The sequence below is a fragment of the Eptatretus burgeri genome, chromosome 1 (assembly GCF_056783735.1).
Source record: "Eptatretus burgeri isolate ZD-2024b chromosome 1, Ebu_testis_v1, whole genome shotgun sequence".
In the NCBI taxonomy this organism is placed as follows: Eukaryota; Metazoa; Chordata; class Myxini; order Myxiniformes; family Myxinidae; genus Eptatretus; species Eptatretus burgeri.
Window position 1 is genome coordinate 106074355 of NC_140961.1, and position 22787 is coordinate 106097141.

The 22787-nt window shown below is 48.9% G+C and overlaps 1 protein-coding gene across 8 annotated transcripts in view; it reads right to left on the bottom strand.

Annotated features, from left to right (window-relative positions):
* Positions 1 to 22787, bottom strand: part of DEPTOR (DEP domain containing MTOR interacting protein) — a 114799-nt gene that overhangs the window by 10009 nt on the left and 82003 nt on the right. For all 8 annotated transcript variants that reach the window (XM_085893926.1, XM_085893944.1, XM_085893966.1 and 5 more), the window contains one exon: positions 15542 to 15646. In XM_085893926.1, coding sequence (XP_085750052.1) covers positions 15542 to 15646 — 105 coding nt within the window. The remainder of the gene's footprint in view (positions 1 to 15541; positions 15647 to 22787) is intronic.

A 22787-nucleotide genomic window follows, 5' to 3' on the forward strand; every position in this document is an offset into this window, starting at 1 on the left:
TTGTGGACTTCATACATCTGAGGTCTCCGCCATAATATGACAGATCTCTCAATCCAGGCCTTTGCCAATAAACCAGACATTATCTGTTTAAAATAATCCTTCCTCCCACAGTACATCCTTGACTCCTTAGAGTCTCTCCCCGGTTATTGTCTCTTCCGTTTTGATGGATTTGAATCCTGCCCTTGCGGTGTAGTTGCACTTTACATCAAGAAACCAATTCCTCACTGCCATTGTATTGATGTTACACCTCCCCAACCTCTGGAGTACCTTTGGCTGTGACTCCCTCTCAGTCTCCACCTCGTTTGTCTGTATTCTACCATCCTCAAACAGTGATGAGTGCATCTCCATCTCTCTCAGACAACATGGACCAACTTTTAAACGCTCATCTCAACTCTCTCTTCCTCAAATGCCTCTTCCTCTTCCTCTTCTCTCATCTCAATGCTCTCTTCCTCTTCCTTCGATTTCAAGTGTCACCATGCTAATTGGCTGGCTGTTGTTACCTCTCTCGCCAACCATTTGCACTTGAGCAAACGACTTCTGTGACTGCATTGGACTGACTCAAGCTGTGAACTGTCAAACCCACATTTCCCCAATGGCAAATCCTCCCTTCTGGACTTGGTGATGACAAACTTCCTTTGCTCATATTCTTGTGAGAGTCAACATCTCTCTGGCAAGTTTCAGCACTGGTGAGTCTAGCAGTTCACTCAGGCAGATTGGCAGGCAGCTATCTCACTTCAGGACTGGTCTCCGACACAGTCTCTTCAGAAATTATTCACCCCCCTTGACTTTTGTCACATTTGTTGTGTTACAGCCTGAACTTAAAATGGATTAAATTTAATTTTTTGTTTCTGATCCACACAAAATACCCAATTAATGACAAAGTGAAAACCTGTTTTATATATATATATATATATATATATATATATATATATATATATATATATATATATATATATATATATATATATATATATATATATATATATATATATATATAAATAAACTATTGAAAATGAAATGCAGAAATATCAAATTTACAAAAGTATTCAGCCGCCTGAGTCATTGCTTTGTTGAAGTGCCTTTGGCAGCAATTACAGATTCGAGAATTCTTGAGTACGTCTATCAGCTTTTTCACATCTGGATTTGGGGATTTTCTCGCATTCTTCCTCGCAGATTTGCTCAAGCTCTGTCAAGTTGGATGGGGAGCATCGGTGAACAGCATTCTTAAAGTCTTTATGCAGTTTCTCAATGGGATTCAAGTCTGGGCTTTGGCTGAACCACTCAAGGACTTTCACGTTCTTGTTCTGAAGCCATTCCAGTGTTGCTTTAGCTGTATGCTTGGGGTCACTGTCCTGTTGGAACGTAAATCTTCACCACAGTCTTAGGTCTTTTGCACACACCACTAGGTTCTCCTCAAGGATTTGCCAGTATTTGGCTCTACTCATTGCTCCCTCCATCATTACAAATCTCCCAGTCCCTGCCGCTCAAAAGCATCGCCGTAGCATGATGTTGCCACCACCATGCTTCATGGTAGGAATGGTGTTATATGGGTGATGAGCTGTGTTTGTTTTCCACCAGATGTATCACTTTGCATTCAGGCCATAAAGTTCAATTTTCAGCCTCATCAGTCCACAGAATATTTTGCCTCATGCTCTCAGAGTCTTTCACGTCTTTTTGCAAACTTCAGGCATGCTGTCATGTGCCTTTTTCTCAAGAGTGGCTTTCGTCTGGAAACTCTCCCATTAAGCCTGGATTTGTGAAGTGCTGCATAGTCTTGTCCTCCAGCAGGTTCTTGCTCACCTCCCTGACAAAGTTCCTTCTTACCCAGGTGCTCAGTTTGGTCGGACGGCCAGCTCAAGGAAGAGTCTGTGTCGTTCCATATTCTTTCCATTTTCTAATGATGGAGCTCACTGTGCTCTGAGTAACTTTCAATCTAGAAATTGTCTGATACCCTTCCCCAGTTCTTTGCCTCCTCACAATTCTATCTCAGAGTTCTACAGACAGTTCCTTGGATGTCATGGTCGAGGTTCTGCTCTGACATTCACTGTCAATTGTGGGACCTTATTCAGAAAGGTGTGTTTCTTTCTAAATCATGTCCAGTCAATTGAATTGGCCGCAGGTGGACTCCAATCAGGTTGTAGACATCTCAAGGATGATCTAAGGAAATTGGATGCACCCGTGCTCAATTTGGAGTTACAGCAATGGGATTGAATAGTTATTGACACAAGAAATTTCAGCTTTTCATTTATCATTAATTTGTAAAAATTTCGAAAAAAATAATAATGATAATAATTTAAAAAACTCCACTTTGTCATTATGGAATATTTTATATAGATCGGTGGCAATTTTTTTTTAAATTTAATCCAATTTAAATTCAGGTTGTAACAACAAAAAGTGAAAAGGTCAAGGGGTGAATAGTTTCTGAAGGCACTGCACCTACTTGCCTCTAATATTAATTCAGCCTGGCAATTTTTCAAAAAAAAAAACCTGCTCTCTCTTATGCCCAGATCCATACCATCTCATCTTCAGTTATCCTTCCCTACCATGATACACTGAATCTTGTGGCGAGGCAGTTGCTCTGAAACAAGTTGCCTTCTCCTCCTGGAAAGTAAACCCGATCAAAGGCAATCTCAGATCATTCCAAAAGGCCCGCAACAAATGTGTGTCCACTTTCAGGAAAGCCAGAAAAAAACATCTGTCCAACCTCAAGATTGAACTTTCAAGCTTGTCTCCCTCTTCTAATACCTGATCGAGCATTGTTAAGTCCATCTCTGGAATATGCTCCCACTCAATCCCTTTCCTCACTTCAAATGGCATCACAGCAGACTCCACTCATGAGAAGGCCGAATGTCTCAATTCTGTGTTTGTTTCCAAATATTGTGTCCCCAACACCTCACTCTGTACCCACCATACCCAGTCGCACTCAGCTGCTCCTGGACAATGTGTTTTACACCAGAGAAGCTGGAGAAGTTTTTGACAACCTTTGACTGATTCTGCAACTGGACTGGATGGCATCAGCTAATCTGCCCCAAAAACCTGCTCTGCGCTGTTCTTGCGCATCCTCTTTCTGCTAAATTCACTCTATTATATGCCCTAGGTCATCTTCCATCTGCTTGGAAATTAGCCATCACTGCATTACATAAAAAGTTGCTCTCATAGCCATTTGGCTCTCAATGGAATCCTTTGGGGACTCCAGCCTTGAACAAGGAAGAGGAGATTAAAGGCAGTTTTCTCGGCCCAGTTCTATTGCTAATCTTCCTGAGCGATCCCTCTGACTCAATAAAATATCCTACATGTATTTCCTGATGACTCAACCCTCTGCCATGACATCCGCCATCCTTCAGACAGGAAGTACCCTGTCTTCAGACCTTGGAAAAATTTTTTTACAATCTGGTCAATATTTGGAATATGTCTTTCTATCCAGACATTATATATATATATATATATATATATATATATATATATATATATATATATATATATATATATATATATATATATATATATATATATATATATCTATATATAAATATATATATATATATTGTTGTGGTTACCAAATTCGCAAACCACCATTCAGGTCCCTTAGGTGAGGTATCTCGGTAAGTATATGTGTAGTTAGGCCCAAACCCGTTGTCTAGTGGGAATATATGTCATTTATGCGTGCTGCGACTCTTCAGGATAGCCGTTTTTCTTTTACTATCTTTATTTTGGACCAACCGCCATTGTTACAACCACAACATCAACCACCCACCGCGGCGCCGCTTCACGTCACACCTCGCAACCGTCGCATCGCCACCGTTCTTGCGCCGCTTGTGGGTACCGGTGTTGGACTCGTGCGGGGCGCGCGCCGAACAGCGTGTACAAAACCACGGATTTTCCACTTCAAAAACGGATCGAGGACGACGCACGCCCACTTTTGTTCCGTCCAGTCGGTGAGCGGGGGGGCGATTTGGCCCCGCCTCCGGGGCGTTGGAGGGCGATCGATATATGCAAATTTATGGATCGGGAAGCATTCGCGCCCACTTTTTCTCGGGCCAATGGGGAGCGAGGTGAAGGGTCGAAGGCAGGGGGTCGGGGATGGGAGAGCGAAGCCACGGGGCTGATATGGGCGACCGCGTTCGTCAGTCAAGTGGATAAGAGTTAAGACTTCGCGGGCGGTGGAGTTGGGAAGAAGAAGCAAGAAGGAGTTGGTCGTCGTCGTGTGCGTTGAAGTCGGTGCGGAGGGGATGGAGCTGTGGAGAGGCGGCGAACGCAGACGAGGGGGTGCTCGCGTCGTGCAGGGAGCTGCACACCAGGGAGGCCGACGGCGCGACCTGGCCGAGGTGGAGACGCTCGTCGCGGGACTCGAGGCAGAGTAGGAATCCTCTATACCCCGAGCATCAGCAACCCCCCTCCTGTTTCCCCCCCGCGCTGAGATAGTGCGACCAAGGGGGCCCCTTTCCCACCCCCTACCAGACACTGCCCGTGAGGCCCGCGGAGTTGAGGCACCATCGCCGCTCCGCGTCTCATCACCAGACGGGTAGGCCCGACCCGGTCTCGGCCTCAGGCCCGCCTCATCCTTGAGGGTTCTCTGTTCTTTTTCTTGGTTTTGGATATGTGTTGTCGGCGCCGTCTGTGAAGTAAAATTGTATAAGTGTTGCCGTGTGCTCGCGTAATCGGTATTAGATCTGCATTGTCGCATTTGCTTTTTGTGTAAAATTGCATTGTGTTTCTTTTTCTTTTCTATGTGCTTTTGGTGGAATTGTATATGTGCGCTTTCCGTTCATCGCGAATAAATGTGCTTTGTGTTGAACTGTTTCCCGCTTCGCTTCGTCATTTCTTTCATTGAATCCTCATCTTGCTTCACGTAAAGGGTTGGTAGTGGGCTGAATACGCCCGATAATTAATCGAACCGTCGAGGTCGACGAATAACACCGCTCGGTTATCCCGATAGTACGGAACGGGTCGCTTAAGTGGCCCGTGTCCGAAGTCGACCTGCGGCGAGGTGCGATCGCCCGGTCTACCCTCCGTGTGGGTACTTAGGTAGGTCGAATTTGGCGAGCAACCCTATCCCACGCAGGGGCTGATTGGCTCGATCGCGGTGAGACCGAAAGGTCCACCCGTGACTGGTTCCCGGCGTTAGTCCGAGAGGGTCACGACTGGATTGTCTGTCCGGTGGGCGACGTGCCGCGATTCGAGTTACGTGGCCGTCAGCACGCCGGCGGGCGCGAATCCGTAACAATATATTGTTGCGAATTCGCGCCCGCCGGCGTGCGAGCGGCCACATAACTCGAATCGCGGCACGTCGCCCACCGGACGGACAATTCCGTCGTGACCCTCTCGGACTAACGCCGGGAACTAGTCACGGGTGGGCCTTTCGGCCTCACCAGGATCGTGCCAATCGGCCTCCCGCGTGGGATAGGGTTGCTCGCCAAATTCGACCTACCTAAGTACCCACACGAAGGGTAGACCGGGCGATCGCACCTCGCCGCAGGTCGACTTCGGACACGGGCCACTTTAAGCGACCCGTTCCGTACTAGCGGGATAACCGAGCAGTGTTATCGTCAACCTCGACGGTTCCGATTAATTATTGGGCGTATTTAGCCCACGACCAACCCTTTACGTGAAGTAAGATGGAGATTCATTTAAAGAAAAGACGAAGCGAAACGGGAAAAACAGTTCAACATAAGGCACATTTATTCCACGGCAAACGGAAAGCACACATATACAATGACAACAATTATGCACCAAAAGCAAATGTAAAAGAAACACAACAATTATGCACCAAAAGCAAATGTAACAAAAGAAACACAATGCAGATCTACTACCGACTACGTGAGCACACGGCAACACTTACACAGTTTTACTTTACAGACGGCGCCGACAACACATATACTCCAAATCAAAAGAAAAGGGCCACCCTCGAATACAAGGGGGCAGACGTGGTCTGTGGGCGCGAGACCGCGTAGAGCCTACCCGTCTTGTGATGAGCCGCAAAATGGCGGCGGCGACCGGACTCCGCGCTCCTCCGCGGGCCTCGCTGGCACTGCCTGGAATGGGGTGGGAACGGGGCCCCCCTTTTCGCACTATCTCAGCGCGGGGGGGGGGGGGTGGGGTACGGGGGGGGTTGTTGATGCTCTGGGGAAAGAGGATAGCTGGCTTGCTTGGGTCCCGCGACGAGCGACTCCACTGCGCCCTCGACCGCGTTCCCGGCTTCTCCTCTCTGCAGCTCCCCGACAGACTCCGAACCCCGACAGACCGACTCTCCTCCAGACCCGTCTTGACTGCTGCTGCCACTCTTCGCCGCCGCCACAACTCGCCCGAGCCCGAAACAGAAACTCTCTCCAACTCGAGCCCGAAACAGAAACTCTTCTCCAACTCGAGCCCGAAACAGAAACTCTTCTCTCTCTCGAGCCCGAAACAGAAACTCTTCTCTCCCACTCGATTCGCCCCGCGCTCGGCGCTTTATAGTCAGCAGGAGAAACCATATGCAGATTTTCGGATCAGGATCGGCTCGGGGGCGGAGCCACGCTCGCCCATTGGACGGAGGAAAAGTGGGCGTGAATCATTCCTGATCCTCAAATCTGGATATATCGATTCTACTCCGACACGCCTGGAGGCGGGGCCAAATCGCCCCACGCTCGCTGATAGGACGGAACAGAAGTGGGCGTGAATCATTCCTGATCAGACTTCCCCAGAAAGGCCGCTTTTTGCACCCGCTGCTCGGCGCGCGCCCTGTACGAGTCCAGGATCGGTGCCCACAAGCGGTGCGGGAATGGCGGCAGAAGGAGGAGAGGTGAAGGTGGTGGAGGGTTTATTGTGGTGGTCCCTGTCCACGGTGACGCTTGGAATGGCGGTGATGCGATGATTGCGAGAGCGAGTTGTGACGGTAAAGGTCGTGGCTGTTGGCGTTGTTGTTGTTGTGAAGCGGCGTTGCGGTTGGTGGTTGTTGTGTGATGGCGGTTGAGACGTGGTTGGTTCAAAATAAAGATAGAACAGAAAAACGGCTATCTTAAAGGGTCGCAGCCCGAATGAATGACATTTATTCCCTCTAAACAACGGGTTTGGGGCTAACTACACATATACTTACAGAGATATCTCACCTACGGGACCTGAATGGTGGTTTGCGAATTTCCTCAACCACAACACTACCCCTCCCCTTTTTACAGACTCGTCCCGAGTCGTCAAATTTTCGTGTGCCATCATGTGTAGTTCTCCCCTAGTACGTTTTACCTACGGATCCCTGAGTGCGACATTCATGGTATTCGTGTCCCCAAAATAAATAACCTGAGGGCTGAGTAACTACCTAAACAAACCCACTCACATGGACGACTTAAATAAAATTGCCGGCGCTAAGACATACATGCCGGGGGCGCACTCATATTTACAGTACATCTTACCTTAACTTACAAATTTTGCACTAAACCATGGCCCAGGATCAATGGACTCTGGAAAAAGAAAGCAGTTAGCAGGGAGCCAGGCTGCTCGCATGCAGTCTCTGGCTCAAACAATGCAGGTGACAGGGAACGTGGCCGGCTGCTCACAAGCAGTCCAAGGCCTTCCCTTTTGAACTGAACGCAGTGAACCACAACGGTGCATGGGCTGCACAAACGCAGTCTCCGTGCCAGCTCAAGTGGCACACGCAATGAGCACAGAGGATGGATGGATGGATGGATGAATGGATGAATGGATGGACGCAAACACGGTGCATGGGCCGCCACTGCAGGCCCGTATTGTAGCTGCCAACAGGGCAGTTCTTGCAGCTTGCAAACTGTTGCCTTGATCCTGGCGCACATGGAAATGAACAGGGGGGGCAAAGCAAACTTGAATGGGGGCTGGTGAACAGAGGCAGTGGGCATGGCATGGCAAAGGTGAGCAGGCAAACACAGCCTGCAGAACAAGGCCGCTGCAGGAAAACACAGCCTGCAGAACAAGGCCGCTGCAGGAAAACACAGCCGGCAGATGAACTGGCCGGCACAGGCCTTGAAGTAAACAGCTGCTGACGATCCAGCCGGCACAGGCCTTGCAGCAAAACAACAGCTGCCGATGAAGTGGGCCGGCCTTTGCCTTGCAGTGGAGGTTGGTGGAGGGAGTGCGGTGGTGCTGGCCACTCGGAAGGCGGGCTCGGACCTACCCTACGGTCTCCCTGCCAACCTATCGCCTTTGTCTGTCACTGTCTATACCCACTCCCTTAATTTGTCAAACCCCAATTTAGCCCCAACTTTTTTTTTCCTCCATAAATCGTCCCCAAACCCCCTTTATTGTCCTTGTTTGGCTAACCTATCGTCTACTGGCCTACTCCCAACCCCTACGTTCCCTTCCCGGAGGGGAATAAGGGAGAGCTAGCATCTTGTGTCGAGGCCCAACGAAGCCTCAGAATGGCCTCCCCAGACTTCAGCGATCTATAACACAAAGTGGGTCCAGCGGCCCACAACGAGAGCGAGGGGATGGATGGTGCGGAGGGGTACACTTCCTATTCTACCCTAATCATTAACCTTTAAACTACCCCGGGGCTTTCAACAAGCGCCTCTCGCTTAAACTATTGGTTCTACAACCCAGATTCCCGTCGCCTGTGTTGGTGTCCTCTCAAATTTCGGGCCTCGCCCCCCAATTTTCTTTCCGTGCCCTCACACGGTCGCATGGCTGGGACACGTGGCTCCCCTTGGCAGGCACGACCCTCTTCCGAATCTCCCGCTATGGCACCCCCGGGCACTACACTGCCTCCGAGCCTACCAGCTCCCTAAACACCAGGGAGTGCCCCCCATGGCACCTCCCCTGAACCGCACACGTGGCAGGCTGGCTTCCCGGGCACGTTTCCGAGGGTCACCCGTGCCCACACTGCCCACGCAGCTAACGGCGCCCCGGGCCCCCGCACCAAGCGGGCGCACCCGTGCCCACTAAGCTATCCCGGCCCCCCATGGGCCCTTGGCCTACTACGGCCGACTAGCCTGGTGCCCGGGGTACCCACTCAGCGATACTCACCTTTCGCAGCCACGCTCCCAGCTCGTCAACAGGGCTCCTGCACCCCTCCAAACGGGTTTCGAGCCTACTTTCCCACCAACAACAAAACGACCTCCATTTTTCAATTTGACTAACCCAGCTAACTCACTCTACACTGACCCCGGGGGTCCCTTGGGCGGGAGTCACTCCTCCCCCCAATCACTCATCTCACCATGCATTCCCATTCGCTCCACTCACACAGACCCGCTGGCCTCACTCACTCACCAAGCACATGCTTCCACTTCACTCACCAACTCTTCAACACACACCGCTGAACTCTGCCATCCTGCTAACTACATCCCCTAACTAACTCGTGCTCCCACGTCGTCCCTTAAACTACAGCACGTTCCTTTTAACACTACGTAGCTAAGCTACGTCCCCTCTACACAATCACAAGTCTGTCACTGTCTCCAAATCTCTAAAAATCATTTCCCCACCTAAATCTGGCTACAATCCCTCTACCTAATCCATTCCACGGGCCCCATGAGGACTTACCCCTGCCCCATGGAGCCGGTCTAACTAAGCTAACCCTTCCCCCTAACTGGTTTCTATCCTGTGCCCAGGCTCAGGGGGTCTTCCACCCCTTGCCCAGGGAATCCTGTTCACCCGAAAGTGAGGCCTGCTTTTTTTTTTTTTATTATTTTTTTTTTTAAATCGCGCAGCACCAGCGCGGAAACTCACAACCTGCGCACCAGCGCGGCAATTCACAGCCGTGCACCTGTGGCGTGACGTCATGGCGGCTGTTCTCGTCCTCGTCCCTCTTGGACGGTACGATCCGGCAGGGATTCCCCTCCTGCCGGATTCCAACCCCACGTGCAGCCATGGCGTCACCCGGCGCATAAAAAAAAAAACACAAGCCTCACGTCTCGAGGGCTTCCCCACTCGAACACATGTGCTCTGCCCGTTGGAGCTTAACACACCCGCCCGCGTGGAGAACCCGTCCGGTCCAAATCTGAAATCCTGCCGAACTTTGTCCGTCCGCGGGATTGGCAAATCCACCGAGTGCGTTTCCGGACCGGGACTTCACTCCCGCAAGCGAGCACGTGGAGGCCTCGTGCGTTGCACAGCACGGACCTCGCGCTCGCTGCTGGGTGAACCCGGCACGGTCCCCGAAACAGCTACAGCCGCGACCCGGCTTTCGTTCCTGTCGCCGTCGTCGTCTCCATTCAACACATGCACTCCTGCGTGTCACAACGCTCACACTCCACTCCATTACATTCACCCCGGGAGACGCGGCTGCGTGCACCCGAATGCCAACCGACATCTCCCTTACACACAGCGACCTTGCACATGCTGTCTCTCTTGCACTCGGCCGTTCACTCACGCATGCCACCTCCCTCGCACACGTGGCTCCACTCACTCGCGGTCTTCCACTCACACACGCGGGGGCACTCGCCCGCGGTGTCTCATCCACACACGGCGTGCTGGGGAGCACGCCCTTCAGCACACTTGCCACCACACCACTCACACACGGGGTCGCTTCCACACACGGGGGCGCACTCATACCTTGCACCACACACACCGGGACAACCACACTGGGGATTCGTGTCCCCACAAGGGTCTCCGGGGCCTCTTAACCCCAAAGCTCTCCGTGCACCTGTCCACAGCACTCCTCCCCTCGACCTCGCAAAGCACGATCGAACCCACCTGGTCGTGACTCGCCTCAAGGGGGCATACTCCCTCCCCTCGTTCCTGGAGGAGGCCATCCAACTGCTCGCACTGGGTCTCCACCCAGTCCGCCAGCTCCCCCTCATGGTCCTCCCCTACCTCCGTGTGTGTGTGTACGTCTCTATCCTTGTCATTATCATGCAGTCTCTCCTCTATTTTTTCTGTTTCCCGTGTCTCTATACATTTTCTCTCCTTGTTCCTTATTTCTGTCTCTTCCTGGTTCCTTTTTCCTTCCCATCTGAGTCGTTCTTTCTCTCTGAGCCCCATTAGCTGTTCGTTCTCCCTCCGGAGCTCCCCAATCTCCGTTGAATCCAATCTTGCTCTCCGTTTTAGTTGTTCAATTTCACACTCATATAGTTGTTGTTTTCTCTCCCACTGTTCCTCCTGCTCTTTGTTTTCCAATCTCATTGTTTCTTTCAATTGGCTCATTTCCTTCCTGTGTTTCATTCGCTGTTCTCTCACTACTCTTCCTCGTTTCCTCTCCTGTCCTTCCTTCTCCAGTTTCATGGTTTGCTTCATTTGGTTAATCTCCTTTTTGTGTTTCATTTGCTGCTGTCTCATTACTCTTCCTTGTTTCCTCTCCTGTCCTTCCTTATCCAGTTTCACGGTTTTCTTCATTTGGTTCATCTCCATTTTGTGTTTCATTCGCTGCTGTCTCATTACTCTTCCTTGTTGTCTCTCCTGTCTTTCCTTATCCAGTTTCATGGTTTTCTTCATTTGGTTCATCTCCATTTTGTGTTTCATTTGCTGCTGTCTCATTACTCTTCCTTGTTTCCTCTCCTGTCCTTCCTTATCCAGTTTCATGGTTTGCTTCATTTGGTTCATCTCCTTTTTGTGTTTCATTCGCTGCTGTCTCATTACTCTTCCTTGTTTCCTCTCCTGTCTTTCCTTATCCAGTTTCATGGTTTTCTTCATTTGGTTCATCTCCATTTTGTGTTTCATTCGCTGCTGTCTCATTACTCTTCCTTGTTTCCTCTCCTGTCTTTCCTTATCCAGTTTCACGGTTTTCTTCATTTGGTTCATCTCCATTTTGTGTTTCATTCGCTGTTCTTTGTCTATCTCCTCGTACTCCAGCCTCAGCTTTTCTTTCAATTGGTCAACCTCAGATTCATGTTCTTTTTGTTTTCTATTCCATTGTTCCTCTCGTTCTTCCCTCTCCGATCTCATTGTGTCCTTCAATCTCCTGATTTCTCCTTCCTGCTTCATTCCTTGCTCCTTCAACTTCTCCTCGTATTCCAACCTATTTTTTTCCTTTTGTCGTTCAGTTTCAAATTCATACTCGTTCAGTTTTTTATTCCACTGTCTCTCTTGTTCCTCGTTCTGCAATGTCATCGTTTCCTTTAATTGACGGATTTCTTTCTCCTGTCTCATTCGTTCTTCCTTCATTACTCTTTCTTGTTCCTCATTCTTTAGTCTGGCCTTCGCTTCCAGCTGTTCGATCTGTACAGTGTGGTTTCTTAAAGTTTCATTTTCCGTTCTCTTCCTTTCCTCTTTTAACACTCTCAGTTCGTTTTGTAATTCCCTCTCTTTGTTTTGGAGTTTCTGTAACTCAGAAACTTTCTTTTCCAATTCCTTTCTCATCTCCACACACTCCGACTTTGATTTGGCTTCTAATTGTTCAATCTGCTCAGTGTGGTTCCTTAATGTTTAATTTTCCGTTCTCTTCCTTTCCTCTTTTAACACTATCAGTTCTTTTGGTAATTCCCCCTCTTTGTTTTGGTGTTTCTGTAACTCAGAAGCTTCCTTTTCTAATTCTTTTCTCATCTCCGCACCCTCCGACCTTGCTTTGGCTCCGAACTGTTCTTCCGTCTTGCCCTTGTGGTTTTCTACCCGTCTTCCCAGTTCCTCTGTCTCCGTTTTTACCTCCAGTCGCAGCTTATCAACTCTCTTCGTCATGTCTTGAAGTCTTTTCTCACACTCCACCGTTACGACCTTCAATCCCTCCTTTGTCTCCTCCTGGCTTTCTTTTAATTTTTCTAATACCTTCTTTACCTCGTGTCTCGTCTCACACGTCTCCGGAATTATTTTCTCACCCGCCCCGACCACGGGCCTGACAGCCGTTGCACTCCCTCCCAGCTCGTTCGTTCCCACACGTGGCGTCGTCATTATGCCCGCCTGCAGACATTGGCCCATTTGCCGCATATCACCCTGCATCTCTTTCATTCTGTTCGTGTCTCCATCCATTTTGTTTTCCATCTGTTGGGCATTCGTATCCATTTTTTCGTTCATGCCTCTCATTCCGTTTTTCAACTGTCGTGCAGCTGTTTGTATTTCTGTCAACATGGCGAATCGCTGGGCCATGTCGGATGCACTCAGCTGAGCCGTTTCAGCAAGGATCGGGGGGTTTTGGCGGAGAGGGGGAGGGGAGGTGTCATACACCGCGGCAGCCGCCGCACCTATTTCGGGCTCTGGGTTCAGTTGGGGGAGTTCGTGTTCCTGCACAACCAACATTTCCTGCTCGGGGTTTTCATCCTGGACCATGGATTCTACACATTCTAAATCCATTTCTAATACCCCCGGCTCCCGCTCGCCTTGAGACGCCATCTTATTTCTCGTAAAGGGGTAATTTAAATCGCTCGTAATTTGGAGGGAATCGGGGGTCGCTCCTCTCACCCCTGGACCGATTCCCGTGAATTTAGCTGGAGACAGTAGAGCCCGTTTTCCCGCTCTCCGACACCAGTGCCACGAGGAGGGGGACGAGTTTGTGTCCCACGACCTGACACCAGTGTTGCGAATTCGCGCCCGCCGGCGTGCGAGCGGCCACATAACTCGAATCGCGGCACGTCACCCACCGGATGGACAATTCCGTCGTGACCCTCTCGGACTAACGCCGGGAACTAGTCACGGGTGGGCCTTTCGGCCTCACTACGATCGTGCCAATCGGCCCCCCGCGTGGGATAGGGTTGCTCGCCAAATTCGACCTACCTAAGTCCCCACACGGAGGGTAGACCGGGCGATCGCACCTCGCCGCAGGTCGACTTCGGACACGGGCCACTTTAAGCGACCCGTTCTGTACTATCAGGATAACCGAGCGGTGTTATCGTCAACCTCGACGGTTCCGATTAATTATTGGGCGTATTTAGCCCACGACCAACCCTTTACGTGAAGTAAGATTGAGATTCAATTAAAGAAAAGACGAAGCGAAACGGGAAAAACAGTTCAACATAAGGCACATTAATTCCGCGGCAAACGGAAAGCACACATATACAATTACAACAATTATGTACCAAAAGCAAATGTAAAAGGAACACAACAATTATGCACCAAAAGCAAATGTAACAAAAGAAACACAATGCAGATCTACTACCGACTACACGAGCACACGGCAACACTTACACAGTTTTACTTTACAGACGGCGCCGACAACACATATACTCCAAATCAAAAGAAAAGGGCCACCCTCGAATACAAGGGGGCAGACGTGATCTGTGGGCGCGAGACCGCGTAGAGCCTACCCGTCTTGTGATGAGCCGGAAAATGGCGGCAGCGCCCCGACTCCGCGCTCCTCCGCGGGCCTCGCTGGCACTGCCTGGAATGGGGTGGGAACGGGGCCCCCCTTTTCGCACTATCTCAGCGCGGGGAGGGGAACAGGGGGGGGGTTGTTGATGCTCTGGGGAAAGAGGATAGCTGGCTTGCTTGGGTCCCGCGATGAGCGACTCCACTGCGCCCTTGACCGCGTTCCCGGCTTCTCCTCTCTGCAGCTCCCCGACAGACCGACTCTCCTCCAGACCCGTCTTGACTGCTGCTGCCACTCTTCGCCGCCGCCACAACTCGCCCGAGCCCGAAACAGAAACTCTCTCCAACTCGAGCCCGAAACAGAAACTCTTCTCTTTCTCGAACCCGAAACAGAAACTCTTCTCTCCCACTCGATTCGCCCCGCGCTCGGCGCTTTAAACAAAATCCTTCCTTGCACACCTGAACTCCTAACCATGTGCAAAGCCTTAATCTGCAGCTTGATGGAATCCTGGTCTCCCCTCTGGGTTGGCTCAGCTTGATGCCGTGGAAACCAAGGTTATTGGAATCTCCCACTCTGGAGCTGAGCATATGGGCCTATTATTCTCCCATCACAGACAGGTTGATGGTCTCTTTGTCATCTACCACCTCCTTTCTGGTCTTTGCACACACCGTTCTTTTTGTGCTTTGTCCACTCCTCCACTCCCTCCCCCAAGTTTATGCAAGGTACAGGCAGTCCACCATTAACCCCATCCTGGTGAAACTCTCAAAATCCAGGATCATTGCTCACCTACTCACCTTCCTCTGGAACAAACTTCCATATTCTCTTCAATCTCATTCTTCAAGACAGCTGTTCACCACCATCTCAGATCATCCCCCATCCAAAACAATCGTCTTTTCTACTCCCATAAAACACACCCCAATGCCAAGCCCACCTCCTTCCAAATTTCCAGTTTTCTTCTGCATCCACTTTGTCCACCCCATCCCTCATACATCCCCACACCTATTTTTCAAATTATCCCTGTATTATATCCTTCAATCCTGCTGTTGGTGTCCCCCCCCCCCATTCGACAAGTGATCAGGTCGTCATAGACCATCTCTCTCTTTCTCTCTACTGTTCCCTTTGCTCCATTGCATTGTGATCCGTTCAGTGTTCTATGTCCTCCACGGGCCTAGACTCTGTAGATAAAAATATATAAATAAACAAACAAACAAAAAAAAGCGACACCTAATGTTTGCCAACACCATCAAGGGCCAATACTAAAGCTAACTACTCAATGGTTGCATGGCAAATTGGAACAAATGTAAGAGAATATGCAAGGGACATGCGAGTTGGATGTCTCGCGGTATCAACAACCATCAATGGCATTTTCTTCTGTATTTCTACTGCTGGACAACAGAGATTCTCAGATTGACAAATCAATGGTTAAGTGCCCACCTTCATGCCAGCAGAAGCTGCTGGGCCTCCAGGATCCACAGCCTGAATATGGCAAGGCTTCGCTCCACGCACAACGAAACCCCAACCAACTGCATCTCCCAGCACCTGGTGGGACATAGATATCAGAGTTGTTAATCATTTTGGTACTGGGGTGGCAGGATAACACAGAGATTGCATCTTCTGTTTTGAGCCATCCAGCCAGGTATAATTCCCAATCTATATATCGATCTATCTACAAATGCAAGTTGCACTGCTGTGTCTGAACAGGGTATACGTCGTTACCACAGCACGTATCATGCTGAATTATACCTCGTTTAAAAGCTCTTGGGTCTCCACAGTGCATGCGGAGGTCTGAAAATAAACATTCATGGTATTTCGAATTCCGTACATTTTTGTTGCACACACTGGTGGTGTATAGGCTCCAGTAGTTTGTTTGCACACAGACCGGAAATAAAAAATAATATAACCACAAACTATTCGGTCAATTCTGTGAATGTATAATTACCTTTCCATCGACTTACTTTACCGAGAAACCTCAGCAGTCTTGAGAGTTGGTGACTATAATGCGGACACGGAGTTGGGATGGGTTAAGGACGTGAAAAAGGGGAAGCTGCGGACAAGTTGGGAATAGGAGTGGGGGGGGGTGGGGGTTGAGGACTTGAACAAGAAAGGGATTGAAGGCTTCCATACATCCATTGTGACCATACTCTGTGCAGAGCATTGGTACTGCCTAAACAGTCTTCTTGGCTGTTGAGCACAATCCTGAACGGGTCGCCACTCCGACAGAGGATACCAGCAAGCTGGCACTCATTTTGCCGACCTCGGAAGGATGACAGGCAGATTCAACCCCGCCTGGTATTAATTCAACAGCGTGTGAGATTTGAACTCAGGATCCTAGGATCCTGAGCCCAACACCCTAACCATTAAGCCAACACAAGCATATTGAAGACTTGAAGTCACATTTTATACTAAGTGGAATTTCCATGCGTCCCTGCCATTATGCTGTCAAAGGACATTCCTGGCAAGCTCAAAAAAGATTCCATACTCCATTAGGAACCGATTCCCTTACAACAAAATGGTGGAAATGGGTTATCTGCTCGTCCGACTATAAAGCAAAGTGCAGCATCAATGTGTATGTCATTCGAAGGAGGGGATATTAACCCAGCTGTCCCATCTGTGAGCATTCACTTGCAGACATTAAAAACTCTATGATCAGGTGAGGTCAGGTATGGGAGCATGTGCCAGAGCAGCATGACGCTGCGTCTACTTTCTGCCGGTACTCCAGGGGCTTCCGTCTGGCCATCACCCAGGCAGATGCCTTGCCCATACCCATCTCCTTGAGATGCTAATCAACCTGTTGCAAACACGAGGCACATGATCGGCCCATTAGCCTCCTCCACTCACGAGGCTCCCTCGCTGAGAGAATCTGGTGAGCAGGATCAGCATCAGGAAAACGAGCCCCATGTCCATATAGCAGCAGCTGACACAGACTATGCAGGTAACAAATCTGATTTGAGTCTCTCTCAGCAACCGCTCATTGGACACAAAGTCTGACCAGCAATAGAGAAAGATTCTCGAAGAGACCTGGCATCAAATGAATTAAGTCTCCATCTCAGATCCCTGATCAGAGTCCAAGTCTCACATCCGAAACAACAAAGACCGGAAGACTCGGACTTTCATCCTCCAGCACAGGTACTGGCAGTGCCACGCCCCATGATCCAGTGAATCCATGACTCCCCAGGCCCGACCCATACATCTGTTGACCTCTGGCTCACAGACAGCAGATAAGAATATCACTGCCAAGGTAAGGGAACCTCTCCGTGACCTTAAGATCCTCACCACAAACAGGTACAGACAAGATAGCAGCATCCAAGATGTCATTGAAAGCCTGGATCTTAGTTTTGACCCAGGGAACCCATAAACCCTGTGACTCCGACTCCTCATTCAGCACCCCGAGGGCTCCCAAAAGGATATCTTGAGTCTCTGCAAAGATGACTGCATCATCTGCGAAATCAAGCTCAGAGCTCTTGACATTCCCAAATGATGCACCGCAGCTTGATCTCTCCACCATCCTTCCCAGAATCTAGTCCATACAAGTTCTGAAAAGAGTAGGGGCCAGTACACACCCCTGACAAACTCCAGTAACAACGGCAAATAAGTCAGAGATAGTACCACCACATCTCACAGCACTCTCAGTACCACAGTATAATTCAGACATTAGATTGATCAGTTTTGGTGGCATCCCACAAAGACCAAGAATGCTCCAGAGGACATCCCGATTCAATGAATCAAACACTTTACAGAGATCAACATAGGCTGCAAGCAGCCCCTGCCGAAACTCTCGTCTGCATTCGGTGAGGACACGAAGAGCAAGAATACGGTCAATTATTGACCTCTTTGGTGTAAAGACTGACTGCTCTGGACGCTGGTGCTCAAGCAGATGGTGACGAACCCCATCAAGAATTATCCGAGCAAAGACCTTGTCCAACATTGAGAGCAGCGTCACCCCTCGGTAGTTGATGCAGTCTTGGCAATCACCCTTCCCTTTCCATAGAGGGACAACAAGGCCCCTCTTCCAGTCAGTTGCGATGATGCCTGTGTTCCAGGCATAGCACATAACTGAATGTCCGACATTGAGAGCAGAGTCACCCCTCGGTAGTTGTTGCAGTCTTGGCAATCACCCTTCCCTTTCCAGAAAGGGACAACAAGGCCCCTCTTCCAGTCAGTTGCGATGATGCCTGTGTTCCAGGCATAGCACATAACTGAATGTCCGACATTGAGAGCAGAGTCACCCCTCGGTAGTTGTTGCAGTCTTGGCAATCACCCTTCCCTTTCCAGAAAGGGACAACAAGGCCCCTCTTCCAGTCAGTTGATATGATGCCTGTGTTCCAGACATAGCACAGAACTGAATGCAACGACAGGAGTGCAGCATCTCCACCAGCCTTGAGATGTTCAGCATGGATGCCACAGATCCCAGGAGCTTTACCCCAATTAAACCAGTTAACCGCAGCCTGTTTCCACAAAGGAAGGTGGATCACAGTTGATTTGGAGGGTCAGCAATAGGGGTAGTCGCACCCCTGACATCCAACTTCACAGTTGGTAGATCAGCCTGGTACAGCCGTTCAAAGTAACCACCCCAGCAGGCCTTCACTTCAGACTCATCTGTCAAGAGCCCACCACGCTCCGCTCTAGCTGCGGTACACAATGTGCAAATTCCTGTTAGAATGAGAATCACTTGACCAGAGGTGATGCTCTACCCCCTCACTGATTCCTCACATATATGCCTCCTTGTGCACCCTTAGAACACATACAGTTTAATGCCTCAGCTCCCTGAACAGCTCAAATTTGCCATTAAGACTGGTCCTGTGACTCTGGTCAAGAGTATCCAGTGCCCCGAGAGACAAAATTCTTCTTCACCTTCTGGTGAGTTCCAAGATGTCCACTGGTAACATCAAGGAAGGTGGGCTTGAAGGCACTCCACAACTCTTCAGGCTTCCCCAAAGGACCCGGACCCACCAAATCCCCACTCCGCCTGTTCGCAAACTCCTCAGTTACTCTCTTCACCCTTGAGCTTGCCAACATCCAGCTGAGGCTGGGATGGTACCATTCTCCTGGATTTAAGCTGCAACTTCAGAATTACTACAACAAGCATGTGATCAGTATTGAGGAAATAAGCACTCTGGTTGACCCTGCAGTTCTGGGTCATCCTCCAGCGACCATCAAAGAGCACATGGTCAATCTCTTTGCTACACCACCAGCATTGGAATACCAGGTCTAGCGATGAGCCTGTGGGTGCTGAAACTATGAAACAGCCACCCTAAGTACACGACTTCTTGCAAAGTCAAGTAACTTAGTGTTATTCTGGTTCACAGTTCCAGACCAATGAGGACCAACACATGTCTCATAACCATCCCAATCAGTTCCAGTCGATGCATTGAAATCCCCCAAGACAAGAAGTGTATCTCGCTTGGGCAACTGATCAACCACAGACTCGAGCGTGGCATAGAATGCATCCTTCACGGTGAGATCACTCGCCTCAGTCGGAGCATAAACAGAGACCAGGGAAATGACACCCAAGGAGTGACGAATCCTTAATCTCATGATTCGCTCATTGACCGGTGTTTCCTTAATTATCATTGGAGTCAGCTTATTGGACACAACTACAGCAATGCCTTTGGCATGGTAACCATCAGAGTGACCAGACCAATAGTAGGTGTAACCACCTACCATGATCTCGCTGTAATCCAGTCTCCGAACCTCAGAATGCTGCAATACCGATGTCCAAACGCTTCAGCTAAGTTGATAACAGAGACAGATGACCATCCTCTCTCAGCGATAGGACATTCCAAGCACCCACCCAAAAAGACCACCTCAGGTTAACCCAAGGAGACTGCAGTCTGGTGGACGACACCTCAGCACCACCCCGACACACACTATCACAACCTGACCCGGTAAGGTTACCCTGTGATTTTCCTATCAACAAAGATTGGGGGTCACGAAGGCTTTGCTCCAATCCCATCATCCGGTGAGCTGCTCTGGCAGAGGGCAGCTGCATGGGAGGTACTCCCACGGAGTGGGTTTTCAGATTTCTTTGTGCTTTTCATACGTTTTGTGGAATGAAGGGTTTCACCGTGGTCAGAGTGCAAATCCTGCCACCAACCTCCCCATAAAAAGTAACCCAACTGCTGGTGGATGTTCACAAACACAGTTAGGCACGAGATATGGATGGCCTTTGGCTCAGAAGGAGCTCCTCCACCCTTTGACAGGTTTTGTTTTTAATCCTTCTGGGTGTCCATGTCATACACACTCCTCACCAAAAAACCTGGTGGGGGAGACTGTATGGTCGTCGACGACCCGACTATGAAACAGGTTAGTACAGGTTTACATGGTGCCTGTAAGCAAGTGATAGATCTAATCTGACCTGACTCCATATTCTACAATGCCTTTCAAAAAAAAAAAAGGTGGCTCATTGTATGCTGGTCCAACGTAATCGACTCTGTGAAGGCTCGTGTTGGTTTCGATCATCGGCAAAGTAAATAATGGAATTTATCAACTTGAATTGATAATATACTGAAACGCAAAAGAAACTTACCACCTTTTAAACCTTCAAATATCAACAATAACACTGCGTGTAGTAAATGTTTGAACTTATTTGTGGACAATAGTGTCCTCACTGTTAGACAAAACGGTCACGGATGGTCACTTGAACCTTCAATGGTCACTTCATAGCATAGCTGTTGAACAGCCGTTTTGACTGTCAGTGATTAGCCAAGGGGTACGGGATGATTTTGATGAGCAGCACATGATGTCTTGATATTGGCTTTAAAAAGGCCAGTGCAAAATGGACATTTCAATCAACATGCCACGATTGTCAAGGGATCAACGGCAGTGTGCCTTGGGCAGACTGCAAGGCGGATTGAGCTACCGTGAGGTGGCACGTCACCTTGGCTGTTCATACCAGATGATATCGGCCCTGGTAGACAGAGACACCCTCCACAACTCTGCAGATGACAGACCTCGATCAGGGAGGCCAAGAGTCACCACTGCAAGGCAGGACAGGCAGATGGTCCTAAGTCAGATGGCTTCAGACATTGAGGACTGAGTGGGACAGAATCCAGCAGCAATCCATCCAAAGACTGGTAGGCAGTATGCGCTGACGATGCACTGCCTGTATCCAAAACAATGGTGGCCACACACGCTATTGAAAGGGGACTGACATTGCACCCTGTGCTGTTCTGTACTGTAGAACAAACTTATGAGAGGGTGTAACTTGGTCAAAAACTTGACATGTCATCAATAAAATGGCAATGTTTCAATTAGCAATTGTTGGTTTGTTTTATTTTGAACTGTTACAATTTTATTACATTTCAAACAAGTGGTAAGTTTCGTTTGCGTTCCAGTATATATTTCACTCCATGGGAAACAAAACAGGGCTGGTGTTTCACTCAGGACCTTTGCTCTGACAAAGGGATTATGCTCAAAATGTGAGCCACATCTTGTTTCTTATGATGGTAAATATCATCTTAACTTCTAGTTGATAAAATGCAGTGTACTGGTACCCTAGGCTCTGGACAAATTCTACATTTCGACCTTAATATATGGGGAGGGGGAAGATATGGGCACCATATAAACAGTATAGCCACATCTCAATAACTGCAAACTTTGTAAATTGTTCCCCATCAAATATGCATTCACCAGTTGGATGTTGGTAAAGCCAAATAATCACTTTTACCTTGTGACACCTGGAAATGCTCAGGAACAATAAATTTATCTCCCCATATTCCTTCAACTTTTACACACATTAAAATATTCATAATGAAATGTAATTATTTTATTTTTTAATTTTATTGAAATTCACCCTAAACAAGGCAGAGAGCCACTAAATGTGAAAGGCTACAGAGAAAAAAAAGAAGAGGAAAAACATACAAAATGTTAACCTCGTCCTGAACAAGGAAGCCTTTTCACAGGACCACTGTGCAGGAGGGGCTAACTCGGACAGGTGGAAAAATAAATTTTCCTACCCCCATTGGGTGTTTTTTAGGACACACCATCTCCGTACTGGATGGCTGTTGGCTCCTGAAGGGAGCTCATCCGCCCTTTGTCAAGTGTTGTTTTTAGTCCTGGCAGGGCATCACAGTCACCCTCCCCACTATCAAAGCCAGTGAGGGGTGTTAGTTTAGTTGCTGCAAACCTGACCATGCGGCAGGTAGAACTGCGTTACATGTTACCAGTGGGAGCCCCAAAAGACTGACCTGACTGACAATTGCTCGTTGGACAGCAATATAGTTGAAAGTCAGCCATGTAGAACATTTTTTAAAATGGTGATGAGCTACATTAAATTATTTCCATCTCTCCACCGAAATCTAAAAGTTAATCCCAAAAGAGGTCGTGCATTACATTTCTATTCGGGAAATACAACTTGCGAAGCATTTCTCAAAAACAGTCAAGTGATATTGCTTCAATATTAAAGTGGATCCAGTGATTTCTGTCAATTACTGAGGGTGTATCCAACATAGTTTCCCAACTTGGAAAATAGATACTGCCACTCATCATCAGGATGACTGTTATTCACAAATGCCTCAGATTCGCAAGTGTGTAAAAGCACCAAATTAGTAGCCGGGTTGCAAATGTTCCCACGACATGGTGAATAAGTATCGTTTTTAATTCAGGAGGGGGTTAAATTAACCACAATTCAGGGCAGACTTGCAGAGGTTCCATGATGACACCCCAATCATGTATACGTTTG